General features: G+C 36.2%; 1 protein-coding gene across 3 annotated transcripts in view; it reads left to right on the top strand.

Annotated features, from left to right (window-relative positions):
• wdr90 (WD repeat domain 90) overlaps positions 1 to 21,755 on the top strand; it is a 47,184-nt gene extending 25,429 nt beyond the window's left edge. The window contains exons 23-42 of one of the 3 annotated variants that reach the window (XR_012399543.1): positions 63 to 224; positions 481 to 609; positions 2,272 to 2,402; positions 2,494 to 2,783; positions 3,237 to 3,379; positions 3,451 to 3,686; positions 4,193 to 4,295; positions 4,392 to 4,513; positions 4,672 to 4,828; positions 8,606 to 8,796; positions 8,868 to 9,036; positions 9,105 to 9,234; positions 11,089 to 11,257; positions 11,380 to 11,502; positions 14,162 to 14,342; positions 15,360 to 15,490; positions 17,282 to 17,425; positions 17,511 to 17,630; positions 21,127 to 21,205; positions 21,290 to 21,755. Coding sequence is in view for 1 of the 3 variants with exons in the window: in XM_003201346.6 (XP_003201394.2) it covers positions 63 to 224; positions 481 to 609; positions 2,272 to 2,402; positions 2,494 to 2,528; positions 3,257 to 3,379; positions 3,451 to 3,686; positions 4,193 to 4,295; positions 4,392 to 4,513; positions 4,672 to 4,828; positions 8,606 to 8,796; positions 8,868 to 9,036; positions 9,105 to 9,234; positions 11,089 to 11,257; positions 11,380 to 11,502; positions 14,162 to 14,342; positions 15,360 to 15,490; positions 17,282 to 17,425; positions 17,511 to 17,630; positions 21,127 to 21,205; positions 21,290 to 21,447 (2,793 nt within the window). In the remaining 2 variants the exon portion in view is untranslated. The remainder of the gene's footprint in view (positions 1 to 62; positions 225 to 480; positions 610 to 2,271; positions 2,403 to 2,493; positions 2,784 to 3,236; positions 3,380 to 3,450; positions 3,687 to 4,192; positions 4,296 to 4,391; positions 4,514 to 4,671; positions 4,829 to 8,605; positions 8,797 to 8,867; positions 9,037 to 9,104; positions 9,235 to 11,088; positions 11,258 to 11,379; positions 11,503 to 14,161; positions 14,343 to 15,359; positions 15,491 to 17,281; positions 17,426 to 17,510; positions 17,631 to 21,126; positions 21,206 to 21,289) is intronic. The other 2 variants (XM_003201346.6, XR_012399544.1) reach the window with 2 other exon arrangements.
• The last annotated feature ends 1,374 nt before the right edge of the window (positions 21,756 to 23,129 follow it).

Genomic DNA, 23,129 nt, shown 5'->3' on the forward strand with positions numbered 1-23,129 from the left:
TTTGATATATTTTGTGACATGTACAGCGAAAGCTAAACAGTGTTTGTTTCTGTGTGTGTCAGCTGCTCCGGGTTGATGTGAGCATTGTGGATGTTGAGAGCTCGACTCTGGACTCCGCTCTGAATGCGTGTTTCTCACCTGCATCACTGTCACACCTGCTCATCTCCACATCCGCCAATAAAATCCTCTGGATCGACACACACACAGGACAGCTGCTCAGACAGGTAAAACCCTGCAGGACGACAAATGCGCTCTCAGAAAAAGAAATATCTGTTTTTAGGGTTCCCATTGGTCATTAGATTACTTATACATGGGTAAATTTTCCATTGTTTGTGGATAAAGATATTCCTTTTAATACTATGCAAAACAACCTCAGCCTGTTTTTCAGTCGTAGGTCAAGGAAATCTAGCTTTTTGGTCAGAGAAACGTCATGGAGTTTTTCTATTTTATGGTTTTAGTCTGATTATTCCTGTGCTACAGGTCTCTGAGGTGCACAAGCATCAGTGTGAGTCTCTAGCAGTCAGTGAAGATGGTCATTATCTGCTCACAGCCGGCCAAAACTCGCTCAAGGTCTGGGATTATGACATGAAGCTGGACGTCAATTCACAGGTCTGTCCCACTGAAGACTGGATTTCATGAGGGCTGATGATTAAGTGTCTAATAAGTAATTGCAATTATGATGATCTATTGTCATCATATTGATTGATTTGATTGATCATATTTATTGATCATATTCACAATATGGCTAAATATGAATATATACTGTATATAAAGCATAGTTAGCTTATTTGAACGTGTGAATGGAGTATTTTTAATTCTAATGATTGGAAATTGATATGTAAAATACTTATGTTTATACATGCCTATAGTTGTGTCTACAAGGTTTATATATTTATATAACCACCTTGAAAAATGGGGGTCGCGAGTCACTGACATTGTTAATTTGGGGGTCGCAGGCTGAAAAGTTTGGGAACCCCTGGCCTAACTCATGGTCTCACATTATGAATGTTAGTCTTAATTTCAGAGGTGCCACAGCGGGAATGAACCGTCATGTGTAAGCATTATCTAAATAAATTTTACGCACAATAGATTTATAAAATAAATTCAAGCTAAATAGATTTGTTTTTTGTTTTATGATATGCTGTAATTTAAGCATGCATTGCATTCTTCTTATTTATGATATGTACTGTATACAGTATATAGACATTGCATAACACATTAGGTCATGAAAATTTACTTGAAAATCCTAGAAAAATTCTGGAATTTTAGTAGTAAAATGGGTATGAACCCTGGTATGAGTGTGTGTGTGAATGCGAGAGTGTATGGGCATTTCCCACTACTGTGTTTCAGCTGTAAGGGCATCCGCTGCGTAAAACATATACCATATAATATAACATACACATATAATATAAATTTACTTCTATACTTTATATCTGTGATATCCAAACAAACTTGCATGTTAAATGTGTGATTTGCATATATTACCATATATCAGATTTTCATATGGGGGATTTGTCATGTTTTTTATTTATTAAGGAATTGTTAAATTAATTGACTCTTTTGCAAGTTTTCACTTTGATCCTTTCAATGTTAAAGTAATTCATTACATTAGTAATTTAAGGGTCACACTTTGTTTTGATGGTCCGTTTGTTGAATTTAAGTTACATTGCATCTACATGCCAACTAATTCTCATTAGATTATGAGTAGACTGTTAGGTTGGGGTTGGGGTTAGGAATAGGGTAAGTTGACATGTGCTTGTAAAGTTTCTGAAAGTCTGCTAAATGTCTGTTGAAGGAGCAGTATCAACAGATATTAAACAGACACTCTACTAATAATCAAATAGACCATCAAAATAAAGTGTTACCTAATTTTACAATCAAAGCAAATTGGCCTAAAACAAACAAAAATGGATGTAAAACACACGACAGAATTTTTTTGATGAATATTTGCTACTGAAAAGCTATATGAACTATTTTTCATTGAAATGAGTTGTTGGCATTGCGGTTGTTTTAAGTTTTTTAACTAGTTATTAGTAGAGAGACGCTGTAGAGTGCAATTTATGGAACAATTTTTCTGTATTTTGATTCATGTGTGTACCAAACACCTATTATTGGAATTGCAGCCATTTGAAACGAACACGCTTGGATTAAATAACTGCAACTGGATGGATATTTAATTATGGCAACAGGTTTAATAGTGAGATGATGATGATGATGATGATGATGATGATAATGTGTGGCCATGTGTATGCATGTGTTTGTGTCCTGCAGGTGTTCATCGGTCACTCTGAGCCCATCAGACAGGTGAGGTTTACTCCTGATCAGGTGGGTGTGGTCACTGCAGGTGACGCCCTGTTCTTCTGGGACTTCCTGGCTCCTCCACAGCAGAGTGAACATTGCAGGTATGACCATTGTCTTTCTGTGTTTTTGTTTTTATGTACCATAAAATATCTAGAATTTTTATTTGTTGAGCGCTTTGTCTGTTTTTACCAGGTCTCCAGCTTTAAACGTCTCTTCTCGTAAATCAGGTGTGATGGGCTATTTATTTTGTCTGATTTATTGCAAGAATTTTAGTTATTAGGTCAGTCTTACAATTTAATTCAAATAAAATTCCCCAGACTGAAAAGAAGCTATCCATATTTTAGGAAAAGCTCATTTTAGATTTTACACCTGCATTGGTCTTTTAATTAAAGAGGAAACATTTGCTGTTGGCTTTCATTCACATTTTTTCCTGATAATTGCACCTAAAAAAGATAATACTACATAATATATATACATTAAAAGTGTCATCTATACACACACACACACACACTTATATTTATTGAAATGTCAACAAATAAATAAATGTAATGAATCAAATTAAAAAATGTATATACAATAGTTCTTTTTGATGAACTTTATTAAATCAGAACAAACATCCAGAAATTGAAATTACACATTTTTTTTATTGAAATTGTGTTTATTTTCTTTTATTTATTGGTTCAAATGGTGTTTTTATTATATTTATGCGTTTATGTATTAAATTTATATGTACGGTAATACAAATTAAATGAAATTAAGTATTCAATTACATTTTAAAAGCTGTAGATTAAAAGCAAACGTTGGTTAATTTGCTTACTGCTATGCAAAGTAACCTTGTGCATAATATAATTTTCATCTTCATATTTAATTCCTAGAAATTTTTTATTCACTTTTGATGTTTTCATTTTTTTGTTTTGAGTGTTTAATGATGCCAGTTCTGCTCCTCTTTGTTCAGCTCAAAGTTGGGCGGGGCTTAATATATCAGAGCTGTCCAATGAGAAACCTCGAGAGGCTTTATTTCATCCCTCCTCACCGCCGGTCATGAATTTTCTTTCCACCAAGAGAAATGACACTGAAGGTATTGTACATATTCAGCAGTGTTTGTCCTCATTTCTACATCAGTGTTCTTTAACTACTTTATTCCTCTAGATTTACTGTGCAAATCAGCTGCTGAACTTCAGCTCAGTCCCTCAGCAGACCACGCCCACTCCCCTCCCCCCAGACACGCCTCCTTCCTTAGAGTAACTGAGTGGGAAAAGGACGAGGACACGCCCACTCTCTCCGGCCACCAATCAGGATCCGAGAAAACACAGGGACACACATTGATCCACCCAGACTGTTATAAACACTTCACTCCAAGATTCAAGACTTCTGTCGTGGATCAGGTGTGTTTTAAATGTGTTATTCAATAATATTTAAAGTAAAGCTATTTAAATATTTAGCATACAGTGTCTTTTTACCTAGGCTGTAAATAAACGATTGATCCCACCTAAAGTATGTCAAAACTGTAGTAGAAGTAGTTCTCTCTGATCTGTATTTTAAAAAATAATACTAATTTACTAATAACTAAAATAATAGATAATATAAAAATACTTGTTTGTTTCTACATTTAGCCTAAAAGCAAAGTAAAATAATGCATAGTTTTTGTAGTTTCCCCTAAAATAACTCCTGAAATAGCTAATTAGAGGTAACTATAGGTCAGAAAACGAAAAATTTAAATGCGTTTTATTAATAAATGAGATGTAATTTAAATAAATAAAAATATTTAAATAACTGAATCATATTTTACACTAACATTACAGAAAAAGTTAACCCCGCCTATTGTCAATGTATAGTTTGCACCCTGTTTTACCACTTTTTTTACTCCGCAACAACGCTTCTGTTTTTGTAGTCTGTTGTAGCTTCACCCTCAGGAGAGGCGGGGCTTAGTCTGAAGGCTGTGATTGGCTATAATGGAAATGGGCGTAGCAATATGGTCTGGAATCCAGACACAGGTAAAAAAAAAAAAAAAAAAACTTTGTATAAATGCTGTATGTCAATGTCTTTGTACACACAATTAGCTACATCTTGTGTGTTGTATTTACGTGCAGGTTTGTTTGTGTACACCTGTGGAAGTATCGTCATCATTGAAGATCTTCACACAGGCTCACAGAAACAGTGGTTCGGACACACAGAAGAGATCTCAACGCTCGCTGTCACCCATGATGCACTGGTACCACATCCATACAGAACATGGATTATTTAATATATACAACAAATAAATCACACACTCATTCTCTGGCTCCAATAGTCAGAAATGCTTGACTAATAATGATTGTTAGCAGAAATTAGTGGTTTCCTAAATGAACCCTCTTTCTAATTTGCTCACAGACGGTTGCGTCTGCATCAGGGGGCGGAGCCTCACACAGCAGCCTCATCTGCATATGGAATGTTCAAGATGGTTCCTGTAGACACAAGCTCGCGTATCACAATGGAGCAGTGCAAAGCCTTACATTTTCCAGGGATGACATGTACCTTCTCTCTGTGGGTCAGTGTTTGACGTTTTGTGTTGTTAAACAGTTGAAGATAAAGCTATTAGCCCTCCTGTGAAATTGTATTTCAAATATTTTCCTATTATGTTTTTCTTATGTTAGACATTTTTTCTTTTAGTTTTACCTGAATTTTAAAAAAGTTATAGATTTAAAAACTAATATTCACGTATTAAAAGTAAAAAAATTGACTACTGAATAAAACATAAAATCCCAATTTTTTTGCAAAGTAATTTAAAAATATCTGACTTCCTGTTGAGTTTTGGTTTTCGCTCCAATAGACTTTTTTTATAGGTATTGGCATGTTTGATGTGTTTGTAAAATGTAGCTCAGGGGCCAATCCATCAAATGTGCATAGGTGGCGCTGTCGAGCCATTTTGCCACACCCACTTCGGAAACCTATAACAAATGTAAATTTTCACCACTTTCTGGTGTGTGCGCAGGGTTTTGTGAGTTTTCAAGCATGTGCTTGTCTAAAGGGTTATGTGGGCATATATATGCACATTTACAAGTTTAATAATTTTACTTTAGATTTCTGAAAGGAATTCAACAATATAATTCCCATCTGATATATTAATAGTTGTGGTGTGTGCTAATATTTTATTTTTAGAACGCAATTAATATATAGTTATTGTTTCTGGCTTAAACAGGCCGTTATGCTGTAAAAAAAAATCTGTACTAACAGTTTAAGTAAACAAATCTTGTTAACTACAGTTACCTGGGGTCTCATTTATAACGTGGCGTTTGCACAAAACAGGGCTGGAAATGTGTGTACGACACTTCTCACACATAAGTTGTAATCTATATAACTTGAACTTGATTTAAAACGTGCGCAGCTGTAAGTGTGGTGAGTACAGTAAACAAATTTAACTATTAGCTTAAATATTGACTTAATTGATTCACTTTAAATCATCATATGAGCCATAAATACATTTAAATTTATTCTGGTGTACCTTCACTTTTAGGAAGGTTTCTATTCACTTTATTCTCTGCGGACGAGCGGGCGCAGCCATTTGAATCTTTTTGGCACGAGACTTCCGGTCTCATTCACTTCCATTCATATTTAGACATTAAAAACTGCTCGTTTTCCTTTTTGATGTTGCAAACTGATATTTCCTTGTTATATTATTCAACTTGGTCTGTATAGTCATGCAAACATTTGTTTGTAGAGCAAGTAGTTTGACCGTTTTTTGCCGTTTATTATTCCTAGTCATTTCTCCCATAGGCGACTGAAATGGAAGTTCTAAGACAATCGCGAAAACAGGCGCACTTCCGCATTTTAGAATAAGGTCAATACCATTTTTATAAATGGTATAGAAACCAGCCAGCTAGCTCTCTGCAAGTAACTGGATGGGAGACCACATGGGAAAGCTAGGTTTCTGCCAGAAGTGGTGTTAGTGAGGCCAGCAGGGGGCACTCAACCTGCGGTGTGTGAGGGTTCTAACGCCCCAGTATAGTGAAGGGGACTATATACTGCTCAATGAGCGCCGTCCTTCAGATGAGACGTTAAACTGAGGTCCTGACTCTGTGGTCATGAAAAATCCCAGGATGTCCTTCGAAAAAAGGTTCACCCCAGTTTCACCCCAGCATACTGAACAAATGTGCCCACTGGCCTCTGTCCATCATGCCCTCCTAATCATCCCCATATCATAATTGGCTTCATCACTCAGTCTCCTCTCCACCAATCAGCTGGTGTGTGGTGTACGGTCTGGTGCAATATGGCTGTCGTCACGTCATCCAGGTGGAGGCATCCACTAGAGGTAGATGAGGAGATTCACTCAAGGTGTAAAGCGCTTTGAGTGTCTAGAAAAGCGCTATATAAATGTAAGGAATTATTATTATTATTATTAATATAGAAATCATATATATATTTTATATATAATATAAATCAGACCCCTGTTCATTTTTAAGATCAATTAATGCTATATTTTAGTACATTTAGTTGAAAATGCTCTTCAGAATAAACAAATAATAGAACTTTTTTTTTTTTTTTTTGGTAAATTGGAGAATGTTTAATAAAATAATTGTAATTTTTTAAGCTTTAATATCCTGTGCATTAACTCTTATAATGCATTTTGGACCCAGTTTTGACCCAGAAGTAACCCAGAAGTTTTTTTTTTTTTTTAAATACAATTTTACATTAATTTCCTTTTCGGCTTAGTCCCTTTATTAATCAGGGGTCGCCACAGCGGAATGAAACTCCAAACTATCCAACATATGTTTTTCGCAGCGGATGCCCTTCCAACCGCAACCCAGCACTAGGAAACACTCATACACTCTTGCATTCACACACACAATACACTACGGCCAATTTAGCTTATTCAATTCACCTATAGCACATGTGTTTGGACTGTGGGGAAAACCCAGAGGAAACCCACGCCAACACTGGGAGAACATGCAAACACAGCAACCTTCTTGCCCTAAAATTTTAAAAATGCTTTATTTTTTTTTATTACAAATGCAGTTTTTTTGTTTATTTGCTTGTAAATTAGAGAATGTTTTCTAAAATAATTGTGAATTTTTAGCTTAAATATCCTGTGCATTAACTCTTATAATGCATTTTTGACCCAGTTTTGCATTTTGTTTTTAGATAAAACTTTATAAATGTATAGCTTTATTGTGTGTGTATGTACATGCATTTATTTATTTATATACTTGTAATTGTTAAAAAAAATGTATGTTTGGTTTTGTTTTCAGTAGTATTATTAAAGGGCCATGAAACCCCCTCGTTTCAGCAGGGTGTTTTCACACCTCTACTTTGGAAAAAGTCAGAAAAGTGGGCGTGTCCAGCTCTGTTTAGGGGGGAGTGTCGGAGGAAGAAAAGAGGCTTGGTGTGGGAGTGTCTATTTGGGCACGCGCGAGTTTCAGAGTCAAAACAGACACACACACACAAACACACACACGGGAGAAATTGATGGTGTTTACATGGACATCTGTAGTCGAATTATTTGCCAAATTATTAAATGGTGGACTTTAACTGCAGTTTGTCTCTTTCATTCAGGAAATTCATTCATGTCCCTCGCGACAAACGAGATATTTGATTCGAGGAACTGCTGTAAGCGTGTATTTTTCATGCAATGTTTGATACCGCACGGCAAATGAAAGAAAAAAACCCTCCGCATTTCCCGGAAACTTAGATGCACACAGCAGGTAACGTCAGAAAGCCGCGTGTGTTATTCCGGTCACTAAATGCGGCGAAAATCCTACACGAGGTTAAAGTTTGGTTGTGGTGCTAACATGTTTACACTCGGTGCAATAGTTAACTTAGTTCGATAGGAATAAACAACGTGGTGTCTGTCGTCTTAACACTGTGACAGGAATGAATATTAATGAAGTTGCACAATAGAGCGCTCTGATTGGTTTGAACCAAGCCTTACTCATGCATTAATGCAGCACACTGTAAGACGTAATAAGACACACTCTGGCACAGACGTCCAGTCTGCACGCTGGAATACAGGCTATTATCTCATGGCCGTGATGCAGCTTCAAAAATGTTTCAAACCGGAAGTACGAATTTGCTTGAAATAACGAAAAAACAACCAATTTACACTTTTTAGTGAAATATAGGTGTCCTGATAGTGTTTTTAGCAGTGTGGGACACATATACGACTGTCAACAGCTCTAAAAATGTGTTTTGGTGTTTCGTGACCCTTTAAACATTTTAAGAAAAATTACAAATGTTTTACATCTTCAAAATATACATGATTTGTTTTTTCATTATTGTATTTTTTAAGTTTTGGTTATTGTTTTTGTAATTATATATTATCTGCTTTCAGGTGATTTTTCAGAGGCGTTGGTGGCGCTGTGGAGCACTCGCTCATTTGAGCTGCTCTGCACCGTTCAGCTCTCCATTCCTCTGCATGATGCTGCGTTCTCCCCATTCACTGCTAATGAGCTGATGCTCGTCGGCAGCAGTGCTGTTGTCTTTACTCGGATACACACACACGACAACACTACTGAACTGCAGGTACGAACACACACTATATGCATGCATGAAAATAAAGGCAATCTTTCTGCAGCTTTTTCCTCCTCCTGCAGGTGCAGAAAGTGGGCTTACCTGATGCGGTCGGACAGGCAGAAGTGACATCAGTGTGTTATAACACTCGCAATATCCTCTACACAGGCACAAACAGTGGCCATGTGTGTGTGTGGGACTGTAACACACAACGCTGCTTTGTAACCTGGGAAGCAGATAGAGGAGAGATCGGTATGAGTGTGTGTTTGCTTTGTTGTCTGTGTTGTAAGCAGACAGTATAATAATGTGTGTTTTTCTAGGTGTGTTGGTTTGCTGTGGAAATATGCTGGTCACTGGCAGCAATACTAAAAAACTGAGACTGTGGTCTGTAGCTTCGGTCCAGAGTCTGAGCAACTCTGATAGCAAGAGGAGCAGAGCACAGGATGATGGGTAAATATGGATGCGTTCAGGAAAATATTACTGCTTCAAAACTTTTGAGTGGCAGTTTACAGTGACAAATGAAAGCCTGTTTCTACATTTACATTTAGTCCTTTAGCACAGTGGTTCTCAAAGTGAGAATCGAGACCCCCTTGGGGGTTTGGGGGGGGGGGGGTCCAACATTTTTCTAAATATCTTCTTTTGCATTTAACAGGTATAGAACAAGTAAAGAATGAAAAAAATATGGACGTAATCTTTATTTTTGGTTGAAATGTCTCTTTGAGATACTATTAAAGGGGTGGTCCACTACGATATCATATTTTAAACTTTAGTTGATGTGTAATGTAGCTGTGTGAACATAAACGACGTCTCTGAATGTAAAAAGTTCAAAGTTCAATGCAAAGGGAAAACTTGGTTTTTACAGAGTTAGCTTAGCAAAGCCTACAATGAACGAATTTTGGGGAATACAAAAAATACTTCCTACCCTTGTGAGATCACAATGCTTCGTTTACCGCGCACACACACTGCTCAGCTAAGGGCCGTGGCCAGAGGGGCTGTAACGTTACTGCAGAGATAGAGCTAAAATGCGTCCAAACGCTGCTGTTTCCACAGAGCTTTGTCTGTTTCTGTATTTGGGCTTCCAAAGGACACGACACAAACACAGAAGTGCTTACAGTTCAATATTAATCATGTTCCAGAGAATTATAAAATACTCAGCAAGCATGATTTGACAAAACAGCTCCAGAATCTCTCCCAGTTCAGTGCTGGATTCGGTTAAAATCTCCTCAAAGCAGAAGCTGTGAGCTACAACCTGTAAGTGTTTTTATTAGTTAAAATTGATCAAGACATGTACAGTGTCTAGCGTTAACGGTATGCTGTAGCAACGATGTAAACAATGGGAAATGCTGCTTTGCGGGCAAACCATTTAGCTACAAATTCATATTTATCAGTCAAAATGCTATAAACACACACACACTTCACCAGCGCGTTCGTCTCTATGTGTGTGCGTGACTTTGCATTGATTGTCTTTAGGCAGCTTTACCATGCGTTTCACATCTCAGATAATGAAGTCGCAAAAGATATGTGGATGATTCAAATTATTTACACCTGCATATTCCGGATACATGTGAAAGACGCCGTGTAACGCGTTGAGTAAAAAAAAAAACACAGGATAGCTCACCTGACTCTTGTGTAGCAGCAGAAAAATAAATCAAGGCTCTCACAGGTCGCATCCCACATCTTGTGCTTTATTCTTCTGTCACGATATATTACAGAAAATAACTTAATCCGAGCATCAGAGAAAAAGAAAGTCCCGCGCACATGCGCTTGTTACAGAAAGTTTACACATTCACGCACACACATAGACACACGCAATAGCGAGGTCTCTTAATGGAGCCGCACCCCATTTTCACTCGTCACAAATTATTTTTTCACTCGTTACTTGTCAGATTTAAATTGGAGGTTGACTGTTTACACAGCAGAAAAGCGCGTGCTTGTCCAGGCATGACGTGGAGCCGATCCGCGAATCGCAGCACATTATGACGATGACCAATCAGAGTCACTTGAGGGCGGGCCTTTCAGAGGAACTAGGAAACATATCAGTCGTTTTCATGTTAGCTGAGTAGCTGTGTATAAACTTTTATGAAAAAGTAACATGATTTCCTTCAAGTGAAACATGAGCACACATTGCTTTGCATCTTATAAACACAACCAAGCCTTAAAATTACGTTCTGGACCACCCCTTTAAGCTATTCAAATGAGGTAGAAACGGGTTTCAGTTATGATATTTTGTGTATATGTTTGTTTTAATTACTCTTGAAATGTATGAAATAAAGCTTGACGCTTGACTTGTTTTGAACCTATAAGAACTCAGGTGCAGCTTGAGCAAGAGCTGCTGTTGGATGGTACTATAGTCAGTGCTGCGTTTGATAAGGTCATGGACATGGGGATTGTGGGTACGACAGCAGGAACCCTGTGGTACATCAACTGGACCGACAGCACCAGTATACGGCTGATCAGCGGGCATAAGAGCAAGGTGTGACACAAAACCGCCTGTTCTTCTCTGGCACATGAAATATTAGCAAAACCTTCCAGAAACCAAAAGCTGAAATGAGGATTCTGAAAGCGGATACGACCCGGTTTGTGTTGGTGTTGTAGGTGAACGGTGTGGTTTGTAGTCCAGACGAGCAGCATTTCGTCACGTGTGGGCAGGATGGCAGTGTCAGAGTTTGGACGCTGCAGAGCCATGAGCTGCTGGTGCAGTTTCAGGTGCTCAACCAGGTCAGTTTAAACACTGTGATATAATGTTAAATGTGTACGGTAAATACAGTAATGTCAAGAAGTTGTGTCCAGAGCATTTGTTTTTAATGACCATACAGGTTAAATTAACCTTCATGTTAGGTTTGGGTTCAGTATGACACCAGGCATACTACACACACACGGCTTTCTGAGCTACCGAGTGCATCTGAGTTACAGAGAAATGCAGAGGCTTTTTTCTCTTATACGATGTGCAGTATCAAACATTTCACCGTCATTAAACACACCGGGCTCTATTTTGACGGTCCATGCGCAGAGCACAAAACGCAGCACGCAAACGCTTTCAGAGCGTGTCAGAGCGCATTTTTGCTAATTTAAGGACGGAAAAATCCGCTTTGCGCCATGGCACATGGTCTAAAAGAGTTGAGTTTATTTTCTTGATGAGTTATAGGTGTGTTTTGAGAATAAACCAATTAGAATCTCATCTTCCATTACCTTTAAGAGCCAGCTGTGTCGCGCCATAAGCGCATTTTGACGTAAAGTTCACTTTCGCTTTTGCTCTCGTGGATAGGGAAACCTTACAGCACAGACATCAATTAGCCTATAAATAATTAATTTCGTTTGTTAAGCGCAAAGATTTGTTTCAAAACTATTTCTAAATTCAGTTCTAATTTCCAGCAAACGACTAAATTATTAATAATAACCAAGTGTGGTCAAAATACTGAGTTATTTCCAAATACACCTGCTATGCCCCATATTGTCTAAAACCTGACAGGTGGACAAATCTAAGCTTGTTTTTAATAAAAACAAATATAAATATGGATATAATAAATAATAGTGCTAATAATAATAACATTATACAAAAGCAAATTGTTATGAATAAACTGAAAAAGCCTCCCGAGATGAAGAAAGTATGAAGGCAGTGGTTTTTAAATCTTCAGGTAGGCTAGAAATTAATATGTTTTGTAATATTTTAATCATTTATATTTATATCCTGTATATATCCTTATTATATCCTATATATATCCTTAATAAAGATATTTGCGTATTGCTCTACATCTTGTTTGTGGTGTGTAAGCCAGGCGCACTTTGCGTCAGACAATAGACCGACTTTGTTTTGGTCTAACGATCAGACTATTTAGTTTCTCAAAATAGCAACGCGCCAAAACATGCCTGCTTTTTTAGACCAGATGGGCGCACATTTAAGCGCAAATGCATTTGCTATTTAAACAGTGTGGCGCAACACCTCAAAATGACCCTTGCGCCGAGCTAAAAGTGGCAAAAGAGTATAGCGCCACGTCTTGCACCACATTGCGCGGGGTGTATGATAAGGCCCACCGTCTTTCTCCCCTGCTTGTGTGTTTGTTTTTCCTCTGTCCGCAGCGCGTGCCCAAATGGCAACTCCCATTTTTATTCAAACCCTTCCCGTTTTCCCTCCCCCGACACTCCCACCCAAACAGAGCTAGACACGCCCACTTTCCTGACTTTTTCCAAACTAGAGGTGTAAAAACACCCTTGTGAAACGGGGGGTTTCATGGCCCTTTAAGATAAGTAGAAAAAACATATGTATCTTCCCATTCAGGCTTTTTCAAAATAATTGTAGCTGTTCTGATGTCCTGCATGACATGACCGGGGTCTATTTGTTGAATAACATATGGAACTTATTCATTCATTCATTTTCTTTTCGGCTTAGTCCCTTTATTAATCTGGGGTCACCACAGCAGAATGAACCGCCAACTTATCCAGCAGCGGATGCCCTTACAGCCACAACCCAACACTGGGAAACATCCATACACAACCATTCACATACATACACTACACACAATTTAGCTTTCCTAATTCACCCATACCAAATGTGTTTGGACTTGAACATGCAAACTCCATACAGAAATGCCAGCTGACCCAGCAGAGGCTCGAACCAGCCGCCCTTCTTGCCGTGAGGCGATTGTGCTACCCACTGCGCACCGTGACGCCCCATATAGAATACTCCTATTTTTTTTATATGCAAGTTATACAATTAATTGTGTATTTTTTTCTAATGTGCACAATACTGCTTAATGTTTGAAGTAAAGATACACTAATTTCGGTCACACTTTAAAGCAAAGTTTTATTAATGTCTGTTGATGTATTTATTATCATAAGCTTAGAATGAACAATATTTGTACAGCATAAATTAGTCACAGTTCAGCATTTACTAAAGCATTATTTACATCAAAATCATATGAATGACTGTATTTTCATTAACTATCATTAACAAAAATGAATAATACTGTAATAAATCTATTGTTCATTGTTAATTTTAGTTAATACTTTAGCTAATATGGTAAAGTGTTATCCTTATTTCTATGATGTTATTTTTTCATTAAGTTCAGGGTTGATGGAATTCACTTTTAAATAGAGGGAAAAAGTTCATTAAAACATATTGATATAATTTGCACATATTAATCACTGAGTCAGTGACCCAAGTGCAGCAAAACTCAGGATAACAGGAAGATTAGTCTATCCAAAATTGTGGGACGTTATTTTGAGAAAAGGAAAATGCTGAACTTAGTTTATTGTGTTTAATTGACACAGTATTTTGGCCAAAAAGGATTTTACAGATGCATTACAACAGTTCTATGCAATTTATTGTGTGTATATAGTATTTCTTCTTCCATTTGACTTTATTGTGTGTTGATGTCAGAGCTGTGAGTGTGTGTGTTGGAGTCCCCCAAGGGGTGTGTGTGGCTCCAGGGGGCGAATGTGTGTGGCAGCGGGATACAGTGATGGGACAGTGAGGATCTTCAGTCTGGATTCAGCAGAGATGGAGCTCAAACTACAGCCTCAGCCTGATTCTGTGTGTGCGCTGCAGTTCTCGCACTACGGTCAGTGTGTGGGTGTGTGTTGACTGAGTGTGCCAATGTCTGTGTGTGTCATATTTATATATAGTCAGAAGTCAGAATTATTTGCCTTCCTGTTTATTAGCCCTTTTGTATATATTTTTCCCCGTTTTCTGTTTAGCAGAGAAAAGATTTCTAATTACTGATTTCTTTTATCTTTGTCACGATGACAGTAAATAATATTTGACTAGATATTTTTCAAGACACTTCTATACAGCTTAAAGTTACATTTAAAGGCTTAACTAGGTTAATTAGGTAAACTAGGCAGGTTAGGGTAATTAGGCAAGTTATTGTATAACGATAGTTTGTTCTATAGACTATTGAAAAATATATAGCTTGAAGGGGCTAATAATATTGACCTTAAAATGGTGTTTAAAAAATTAAAAACTGCTTTTATTCTAGCTGAAATAAAAAAAAATAAGACTTTCTCCAGAAGAAAAAATATTATCAGACATACGGTGTAAATTTCCTTGCCCTGTTAAACATCATTTGGGAAATATTTAAAAAAAATTAAAGAAAAATAAATTAAAGGGTGGCTTATAATTCTGACTTAAACTGTATACAGAAATGCCCACTGACACAGAAGAGGTTTGAACCAGCAACCTTCATCGTGCTACACACTGCGCCACACACACAAACACACACACACACACACATATATATATATATTATATATATATATATATATATATATATATATATATATATATATATGTATGTATGTATGTATGTATGTATGTATGTATGTATGTATGTATGTATGTATGTATGTATGTATGTATGTATGTATGTATGTATGTATGTATGTATGTATATATATATATATATATATATATGTATGTATGTATGTATGTATGTATGTTCATATACATGTATGCATACACACACAAATGTGTATATGTGTGTGTGTGTGTGTGTGTGTGTGTGTGTGTGTGTGTGTGTGTGTGTGTATTCATTGTCTGATTGTGTGTGTTTATTTGTTCACTATTTTTGTGTGTGTAGGTGATGTGCTGTTGTCTGGTGCTCGTGATGGTGTCATCACTGTCTGCAGTCCCGTCACTGGAGTGTCTATTCGCACCATCACTGACCACAGGGGGGCCTCCATCAATACATTGCAGTGCACCAGCAAACAGGTTTGAGCATCAATAAAGTATGATCTGCCAATTGTGTTGCCTTTGAGAAATGCACAGCAAACTTGAAGCTCATATAACATCACAATTTATATTTGCATTTTCTATATTTTAAATTTATACATTAGAATGTAATTAAATGTATTTATTTTATGTATTTATTTATTCATTCATTCATTTAATTATTAATTTATTTATCCATTTATGCATTTCTTTATTCATGCATTTACTTATTCATTTAAAAAAAAAAAATTATTCATTCTTTTATTCATTCCTTTAGTCAGTCACTCATTCATTTATTCATTCATTCATTCATTCATTCATTCATTCCTCCGGCTTGCATGGTTCAGAATTGGTAGAGCTACGCATCAATGAATTTGCTCTTCAGTGTTTGGACTCTCAGTAATGACTTTAAACCACACTGAACTAAACTGAACTGAACTTAAACACTTAAAACTTAACTAACCTGATCCAGTTACTATGACCATTTATGTGAAGCTGCTTTGACACAATCGACATTGTAAAAGCGTTATACAAATAAAGCTGAATTGAATTGAATAGAAAAATTCATTCATTTTTTCCTTTTTCATTCATTTATTTATTCATTAATTTAGTCACTTATTAATTCATTTATTAATATAATTATTTATTTGTTCGTGCGTTTGTTTGTTAGTTTGTTCATTTAATCTATTCGTTCATGTATGTATTTATTTAGTAATTAATTAATTTATTCATTCATTTGTTCATTAATTTGTTCATGTATTCATTCATTTGTGCATGTATTTATTCATTCAGTTATTTATTAATTTCTTTATTCATTAATTTATTTTTTTATTTATTCGTTCAGTCAGTCATTCTTTCATGCATTTATTTAATTACTAATTTATTAATTTATTTGTTTATTTATTTACTCACTTATTCATTCATTCATTCATTCATTTACTAATTTATTCCTTTATTCATTCAATTATTCACTCATTTATTTATACATTCCTTCGTTCATTTATTTATTCCTTTTTAATTTGTTTGTTCGTTCGTTCATTCGTTCACTCACTCATTTATGTATGTATTTATTAATTCATTAATTCTTATGTTCATTCATTTATTTATTTATTCATTTATTTATTTGTCCATGCATTTGTTTGTTCACTCACTCACTTATACATTCATGTATGTATTTATTTATTAATTTGTTTATTCATTTATTTTTTTATTTATTTGTTTATTCATTCATTTATTCATTCATTTATTTATTTTTTCATTCATTTTTTTACATTTTTCATTTATTTGTTAATTCGTTTATTTTTTCATTCATTTATTCATTCATTTATTTATTCATTCGTTTATTTTTTATTAATTTATTTATTTTTTAATTGATTTTTTCAGTCATTTATTCATTCATTCATTTATTCATTTATTTATTTTTCATTGATTTATTCATTAATTTATTTTTTATTCATTAATTTATTTTATCATTCATTTATTCATTCATTTTTTTTTTTATTTTTTTTTTTATTCGTTTGTTTATTTATTCATTTATTTTTTTATTTATGTGTTCATTCATTCACTCACTCAATCATTTATTTATGGATGTATTTATTTATTTTTTCCATTAATCATTCGATAATTAATTTATTTACTCATTTATTCGTTCATTTATTTATTCGTTCAGTTATTTATTTATTCATTTATTTGTTAATTCATTTATTTTATCATTCTTTTTTTTATTATTTATTCGTTCACTCACTCATTCATTCACTCTTTTATTTCTGTACTGGTGTAAATGTTTTCTAGTTTAAGGAGTTTGGTTTGGATGGAAATGAGCTCTGGCTCGCTGTGAGCGCAGACAGGCGTGTCAGCATCTGGGCTGCTGATTGGACGGATAATAAATGCGAGCTGCTTGATTGGCTGACGTTTCCAGCTCCCAGCCCACGAGAGGTAATTGGGACATTTAGCCAAAAAATACAGATTTATTTACATGTTTTATACTAGCTCAAATGTCTATTTTGTTTGTGTTAATCAGGATTTACACACGTTGCCACCCAGTCTGGCAGCATTCAGCCCAAGTCAGAGAGGAGTTGTGGTTTACACCGGTTATGCTATGGAAAAAGAGATCATCTTTTACAGCCTTTACAAAAAACAGGTACTTAAACACATGGATGGACTGATATAAAATGGGATATAATGATGAACTGCTGACTTGTTGAAAATCTTTTCAAATATGTGACCATTCAAATGAGTTGAGATGCCAGATATCAGGGGTCACCACAGCGGAATGAACCGACAACTACTCCAACAAATATTCTGTTTTTACGCAGCGGATGCCCTTCCAGCTACTACTGGGAAACATCCATACACTCTCACATTCACACACAAGCATACACTCTCACATTCACACACACTCATACACTACGGCCAATGTAGATCCAATTCACCTATAGCGCATGTCTTTTTACTGTGGGGGAAACCGGAGCACCCAGAGCAAACCCACGCCTGTACCTCCTTATTTGGAGTTTAAATGAATGATTCTCTAAAGTGAACTGACAATCTTAAGAAACAATTATATGGTAATTTAGGCACATCTTACCGCTAAATTAAACTTTTTAATGTCTGTGTCTAATCAAAATGTGCAATGTTTGTTTTTCTAGTGCACATTGTTGTTCTTTAGGTGAGCAATTCATCTGCGTAAGTTAACCCACCCTAAAGAACAGTCAAATCATTGTGCTTCTCCGTTTGATTCGTAGCCGCGACCCTTTTACCGTTAGTTTTCCATGAGGGAATGATGCTCAAAACAAAGCCCCGCCCCGTACTCAATATTCGGTTCCAGTTGGAAGTACATCAATATACTGAAATAAAAGTCTCAGCAACTTCTCTTTCAAGTGGACGTTACAGTATTGTTCACAAGCGCAGTGCTTCTGAGTTTACAGCGGTAACCTATGAAACTGCTGTTCATAAGCGCCACCTGCTGGCAGAGAGTGGGTCTAAGGCTCATTCAGCTTGTCTGTTTAATGTAGTAGGTCAGTAGTTTCACAAAACTATGGTTTTCCTTTAAATCCCTATAATATATAGTCTAATTCAGATGACAAATTGCTCTTGTTACATGTGTGCTGCATTTTTGTTTGTATCATGATCAAAATACAGTGGTTGCTCTCATTTTAAAGGGGACCTATTATGCAAAAATCACTTTTATAAGAGGTTTAAACACAGTTGTGTGACAGGAGTGTGTGAATATAACCAGCTCATAATGGTAACCATTTATTAATTTTATTTGTTGTAATGTTTTATTTGTTATAATTTGTTGATTTGTTTAACTTCTATTTGGGTTTAGTTTTAATATTTAAATTACTTTTGTTAAATTTCAATTTCACAAAGAAACATGCAGCTAAACCTTAATAAAAGGACACCTTTTTATTTACTTTGTGATATGAATAATAAAATAAAGTACAGTAAAGGGACAGTTCACCCAAAAATGAAAATGTCTTCTCTCACCCTCAGTTGGTTATAATCCTTTATGAGTTTTTTGTTTTGTTTTTGTTTTTTAACAAAAAAAGAAGATATTTTGAAGAATGCTGAAAACTTGTAACCATTAATTTCCAAAATAGGAAAAACAAATAAAATGGAAATCAATACATTCCAGCATTTTTCTAAATATCTTCTTTTGTGTTCAAAAGAACAGCCAAACTCAAACAGGCTTGGAACAATTAAAAGGACAGTAAAATATATCAAAATGTTCATTTTTGTGTGAACTATCCTTTTATTACAAACATGAACTGTTTTAAAAACGTTTTAAACTTGTAAAACTCCTTCTTGAGGTGCAGATGATTCCAGAGAGCTGATTTGTTAATCCCTGTTGCTTTCCGCACGTCCTGTCTTGTGGATATGTTTAGAAGCATTACTATGGAGACATGTTAATATGCGGCTGTCAATCAAATCAGTGGGTGGGGAAACCGCACTCCTACGTCACGTTGCGGTTGGCCTCAGAATTGCAGGGATTTGGATCGTATTTTAACGTCAGGAAAGTTAAAAAAAGAGACTTATTGGGTTTCTATTACTCTGATATGACTGTGGACATACTATACCTACACACAGTCCTGTCCAAACAGCTTACACAAGATTATTTTCATCAGAGATGCCCCTTAAATCTTATTTTGTTAAAAAAAAGATGTGAGAAAATTGATTCATGAATTGAATTGTGAGTTCAGTGTATCCAGGGTGTCCGCGGGGCCTTAAAAAGTATTAAAAGTTTATAAATCAATTATGAGAAAATTAAGACCCTTAAAAGGTATTAAAAATCTTAGGGTGCTTTCACACTTGGTTCAATTGCGTGGACCGTACCCAAGTTGGATTGTCTCCCCCTGTCACCTCCTCGGTTGGTTTGTGTTCACACTGTCTTTTTTCCTTCTGAACCCCGGTACACTTGCGTCATCGAGCTGCTGTTTTGTTTACGGCCGTTGCTAGGTGACGGTCACGAAAGCAAGCGCCGAAATGGAAAGACATCCACACATGTCGGTCATTCAGCTTTAACTGAAGCCTTTGGTTTGGGACATACAGAAAGCGACTCGTGTCCATCTGCCGCAAACATATTATACACATTCAGAACATCACACAGTGTCTACAGAAGCTGTTTTGGAGGAGACAAGCAGACATCACTGTGTACCACTGTGTTTGCCCTGGCTCAGTCCCTCGTGTCACCAAGGTGTGAAATGTGACACACTCACACACACACACACACACACACGAACGAATGTTATGAAAGCGATAGTTTGTTGTACAGTTGGCGGTTCAATTCCGTGATTTGTTACGATTGCATTCACATCAGAAGTGAACCGTACCCCAGACCACCTCTTTCAGGCGGACTCTAGTTCGGTTCACAGGTGCGCACCCGAGTTCAGAAGACATGTTCACACTAGCTAAACGCACCAGACTATGATATCAAACAAACCCTATGGGGGACCAAAAGTGCTAGTGTGAAAGCACCATTAATCTCGTTTTTACGAGGTTTTAAATATTGTTCAAGTGTTTTCTAAAGTGTTTGACTCCAAAAAAGCCTAAATATATTTATTTACTAATATTAACAATGGCGTGCTCGATCCACACAATCAGTTCGGGCCGGGCCAAGCTTTTCCATCTGGGTTAGGTCACATAATTTGCCACAAATGCGAGAAGGTGATGTGACGCTCTCCACATGTAGCGAAACCATAGAGTGAAACAGACTACAAAATGGGAAAATGTAAGTTTGCGTACTCCTAGTTGGAGGAAGACCAGTTTAAACAGTGGCTGAAGCCTGTCGCTGAAAACATCCGCGTAATTTATTCCTTCAAGCTTTGTTTCTTCCGAGTTTATCTGAGTTCTGTTGGCTTATTTAACCACAACTGTATATTGAGTTAAAGGTTTGATACTGATTAGAACTTAAATGGCGATGAGGTCTTAAAATATTCTGTGAAGGTCTTTAAAAAGTCTTAAAAAGCTATTAAAATTTCCTTTAGGACAACTGCATGTACCCGAGTATTCTTACATCCCTAGGCCCTCTTGACTTTTATAACCATTGCGTGAACCTCAGTTTTCTCCTCAAAATTTTCATCTGCCGAACAAGATAATGATGAATAGTTTTTGTGTGTGTGTGTGTGTGTGTTTTTCAGATTGTGAGGACGATCTCTCTCTCCGACTGGGCTCTCAGTCTCTGCTTATCTGGAAAACTGCTCGCTGTTGGATCAAACCGTTAGCGCTTTGCTTTATAACCATAAAAGCATAATGTTTATAAGTTCTACGTTCGTCTAACAGTGTTGTGCTTTGTGTTTTCAGAGCGCGTCCTGAATCTCATTCATTCCTCCAGTGGTCGCTTCCAGGATTTTACGTCTCACAGCGACTCCGTTCAGGTGTGCAGCTTCAGCATTTCTGGATCCCAGCTCTTCACCGCTGCTCACAATCAGCTCCTCCTGTGGACTGTAAATGGGTTGTGATGCTAGCACAACACTCATGCTAACGCTACATCCTTACCCTTTTTAAACGATTAATAGTTTTACTCCTCGCAGTTCAGATTGCGTAGTTGTTTTTTATAGAAATGCACTGATGTCAGAGCAGTTCTGTATCCAGTTAGCAAGACTTGAAGTTTTAATGACTGGTGTTTTTGTACTTGTTTTTATATTAATTTTAATACATTTGAAAGATGGTGCTTTTAGGATTATTATTTTTACGTTTTACAATGTTCAAATGCCCTGATATGGTCATGCACTTTAAAATTTATAATTAAAGTTCATAAAAACTGTGATATACTGATGTTTTCATTGAATAAAACCAGTGATATGGGGCTCTATTTTAACGATCTACTGTAGGCGCCAGGTCTAAAGCGCAGGGCGCAAAAGCATTAAGGCTGTGTCTGAATCCACTTTTGCCATTTTAAGGATGGAAATTCAGCTCTGCGCCCTGGCGCATGGTCTAACAGGGTTGTGCTTATTCTCTTTATGAGTTCTGAGTGTGTTTTGAGCATAACATGCATTAAACCAATCTCATCTCTCATTCCCTTTAAGAGTCAGTTGTGTCGCGCCAAGCCGCATTTGCTATTTACATGTTGGACTTTGTAAGTGGAAAAACTGAACGCTTCACTAGCGAGAAAACAGTAAAACAGAGCATCTGCAGCACGAGGATAAAGAACAAGCCTCCTTCATTCAGCCTCTTTACTTTCTCTTTACTTTATTTTTACTCTTTGCTCCTGTACTTTCGTATAGGGAAATGTGTTGTACGCACTCCACTGATGACATCCATTAGTCTACATGTTTAATTTAGTTTTTTAAACTCAAAGATTTGCTTCAAAACTATTTCTAAATTCAGTTTCCAGCAAAATAATAAATGAACAATAATAATGAAGTGTGGTTAAACAACTGAGTTATATCTAGGGCTTAATTTGTCCTGGAACAAGTCGGATCTACATCTGGCACCTCATCCACCCCTCGCTCTTCACTTTCTTTTTTTGTGGATTCAATGGCGGCTTTTTGTGGATCAATGGCGTCTATTTCAGTTTTTTAAAATAGCAATGCGCCAACAATGTGCCTTAGAACACCTTCTTTTTAGACCAGCACACCAAGAGTCCACAAAGTGGCGCAAATGGATTTGCTGTTTAAACAACGTGATGCAGAATGTGACCATATCAAAGAATCAGACCATAGATGTCTTGCGCATTATTGCGCCAGCTGGATGATAGGCCCATAGAGTTATAGTAAAACTGATTTTGTCACTAAACCTAAATTTTTGTGTATTCCAAACTACACAACACTATTCAGGTCGTAAATGTACATTTTAATAGTATATAATACAACAGAATAGAAAAGCCTGTTTTAATATTTTATTATATGAAGGATTCATTTCTTAATTGTTTTAATTTGATTTTTTTTTTTTTTGTACAAGTTAAAAAAAAAGTAATGGTTTTGATGGGGAATTGTAAAGTAATAGTAGTAATAGCTTGTTTTTTGTTTGTTTAAATCTTTTAATACATTTGACTGATTTTTAATACTTTGTAGAAATTGTTGCTTTTATTTGTAATCATTTTACACTTTAAAATGATCTTGCTTGTATGAAATACTCTGAAATTGTCATATATGTCAAAATTAATTGTTTAAATATGCAAATAATCGCAATAAATGATATG

The sequence above is a fragment of the Danio rerio genome, chromosome 24 (assembly GCF_049306965.1).
Source record: "Danio rerio strain Tuebingen ecotype United States chromosome 24, GRCz12tu, whole genome shotgun sequence".
Taxonomy (NCBI): Eukaryota; Metazoa; Chordata; class Actinopteri; order Cypriniformes; family Danionidae; genus Danio; species Danio rerio.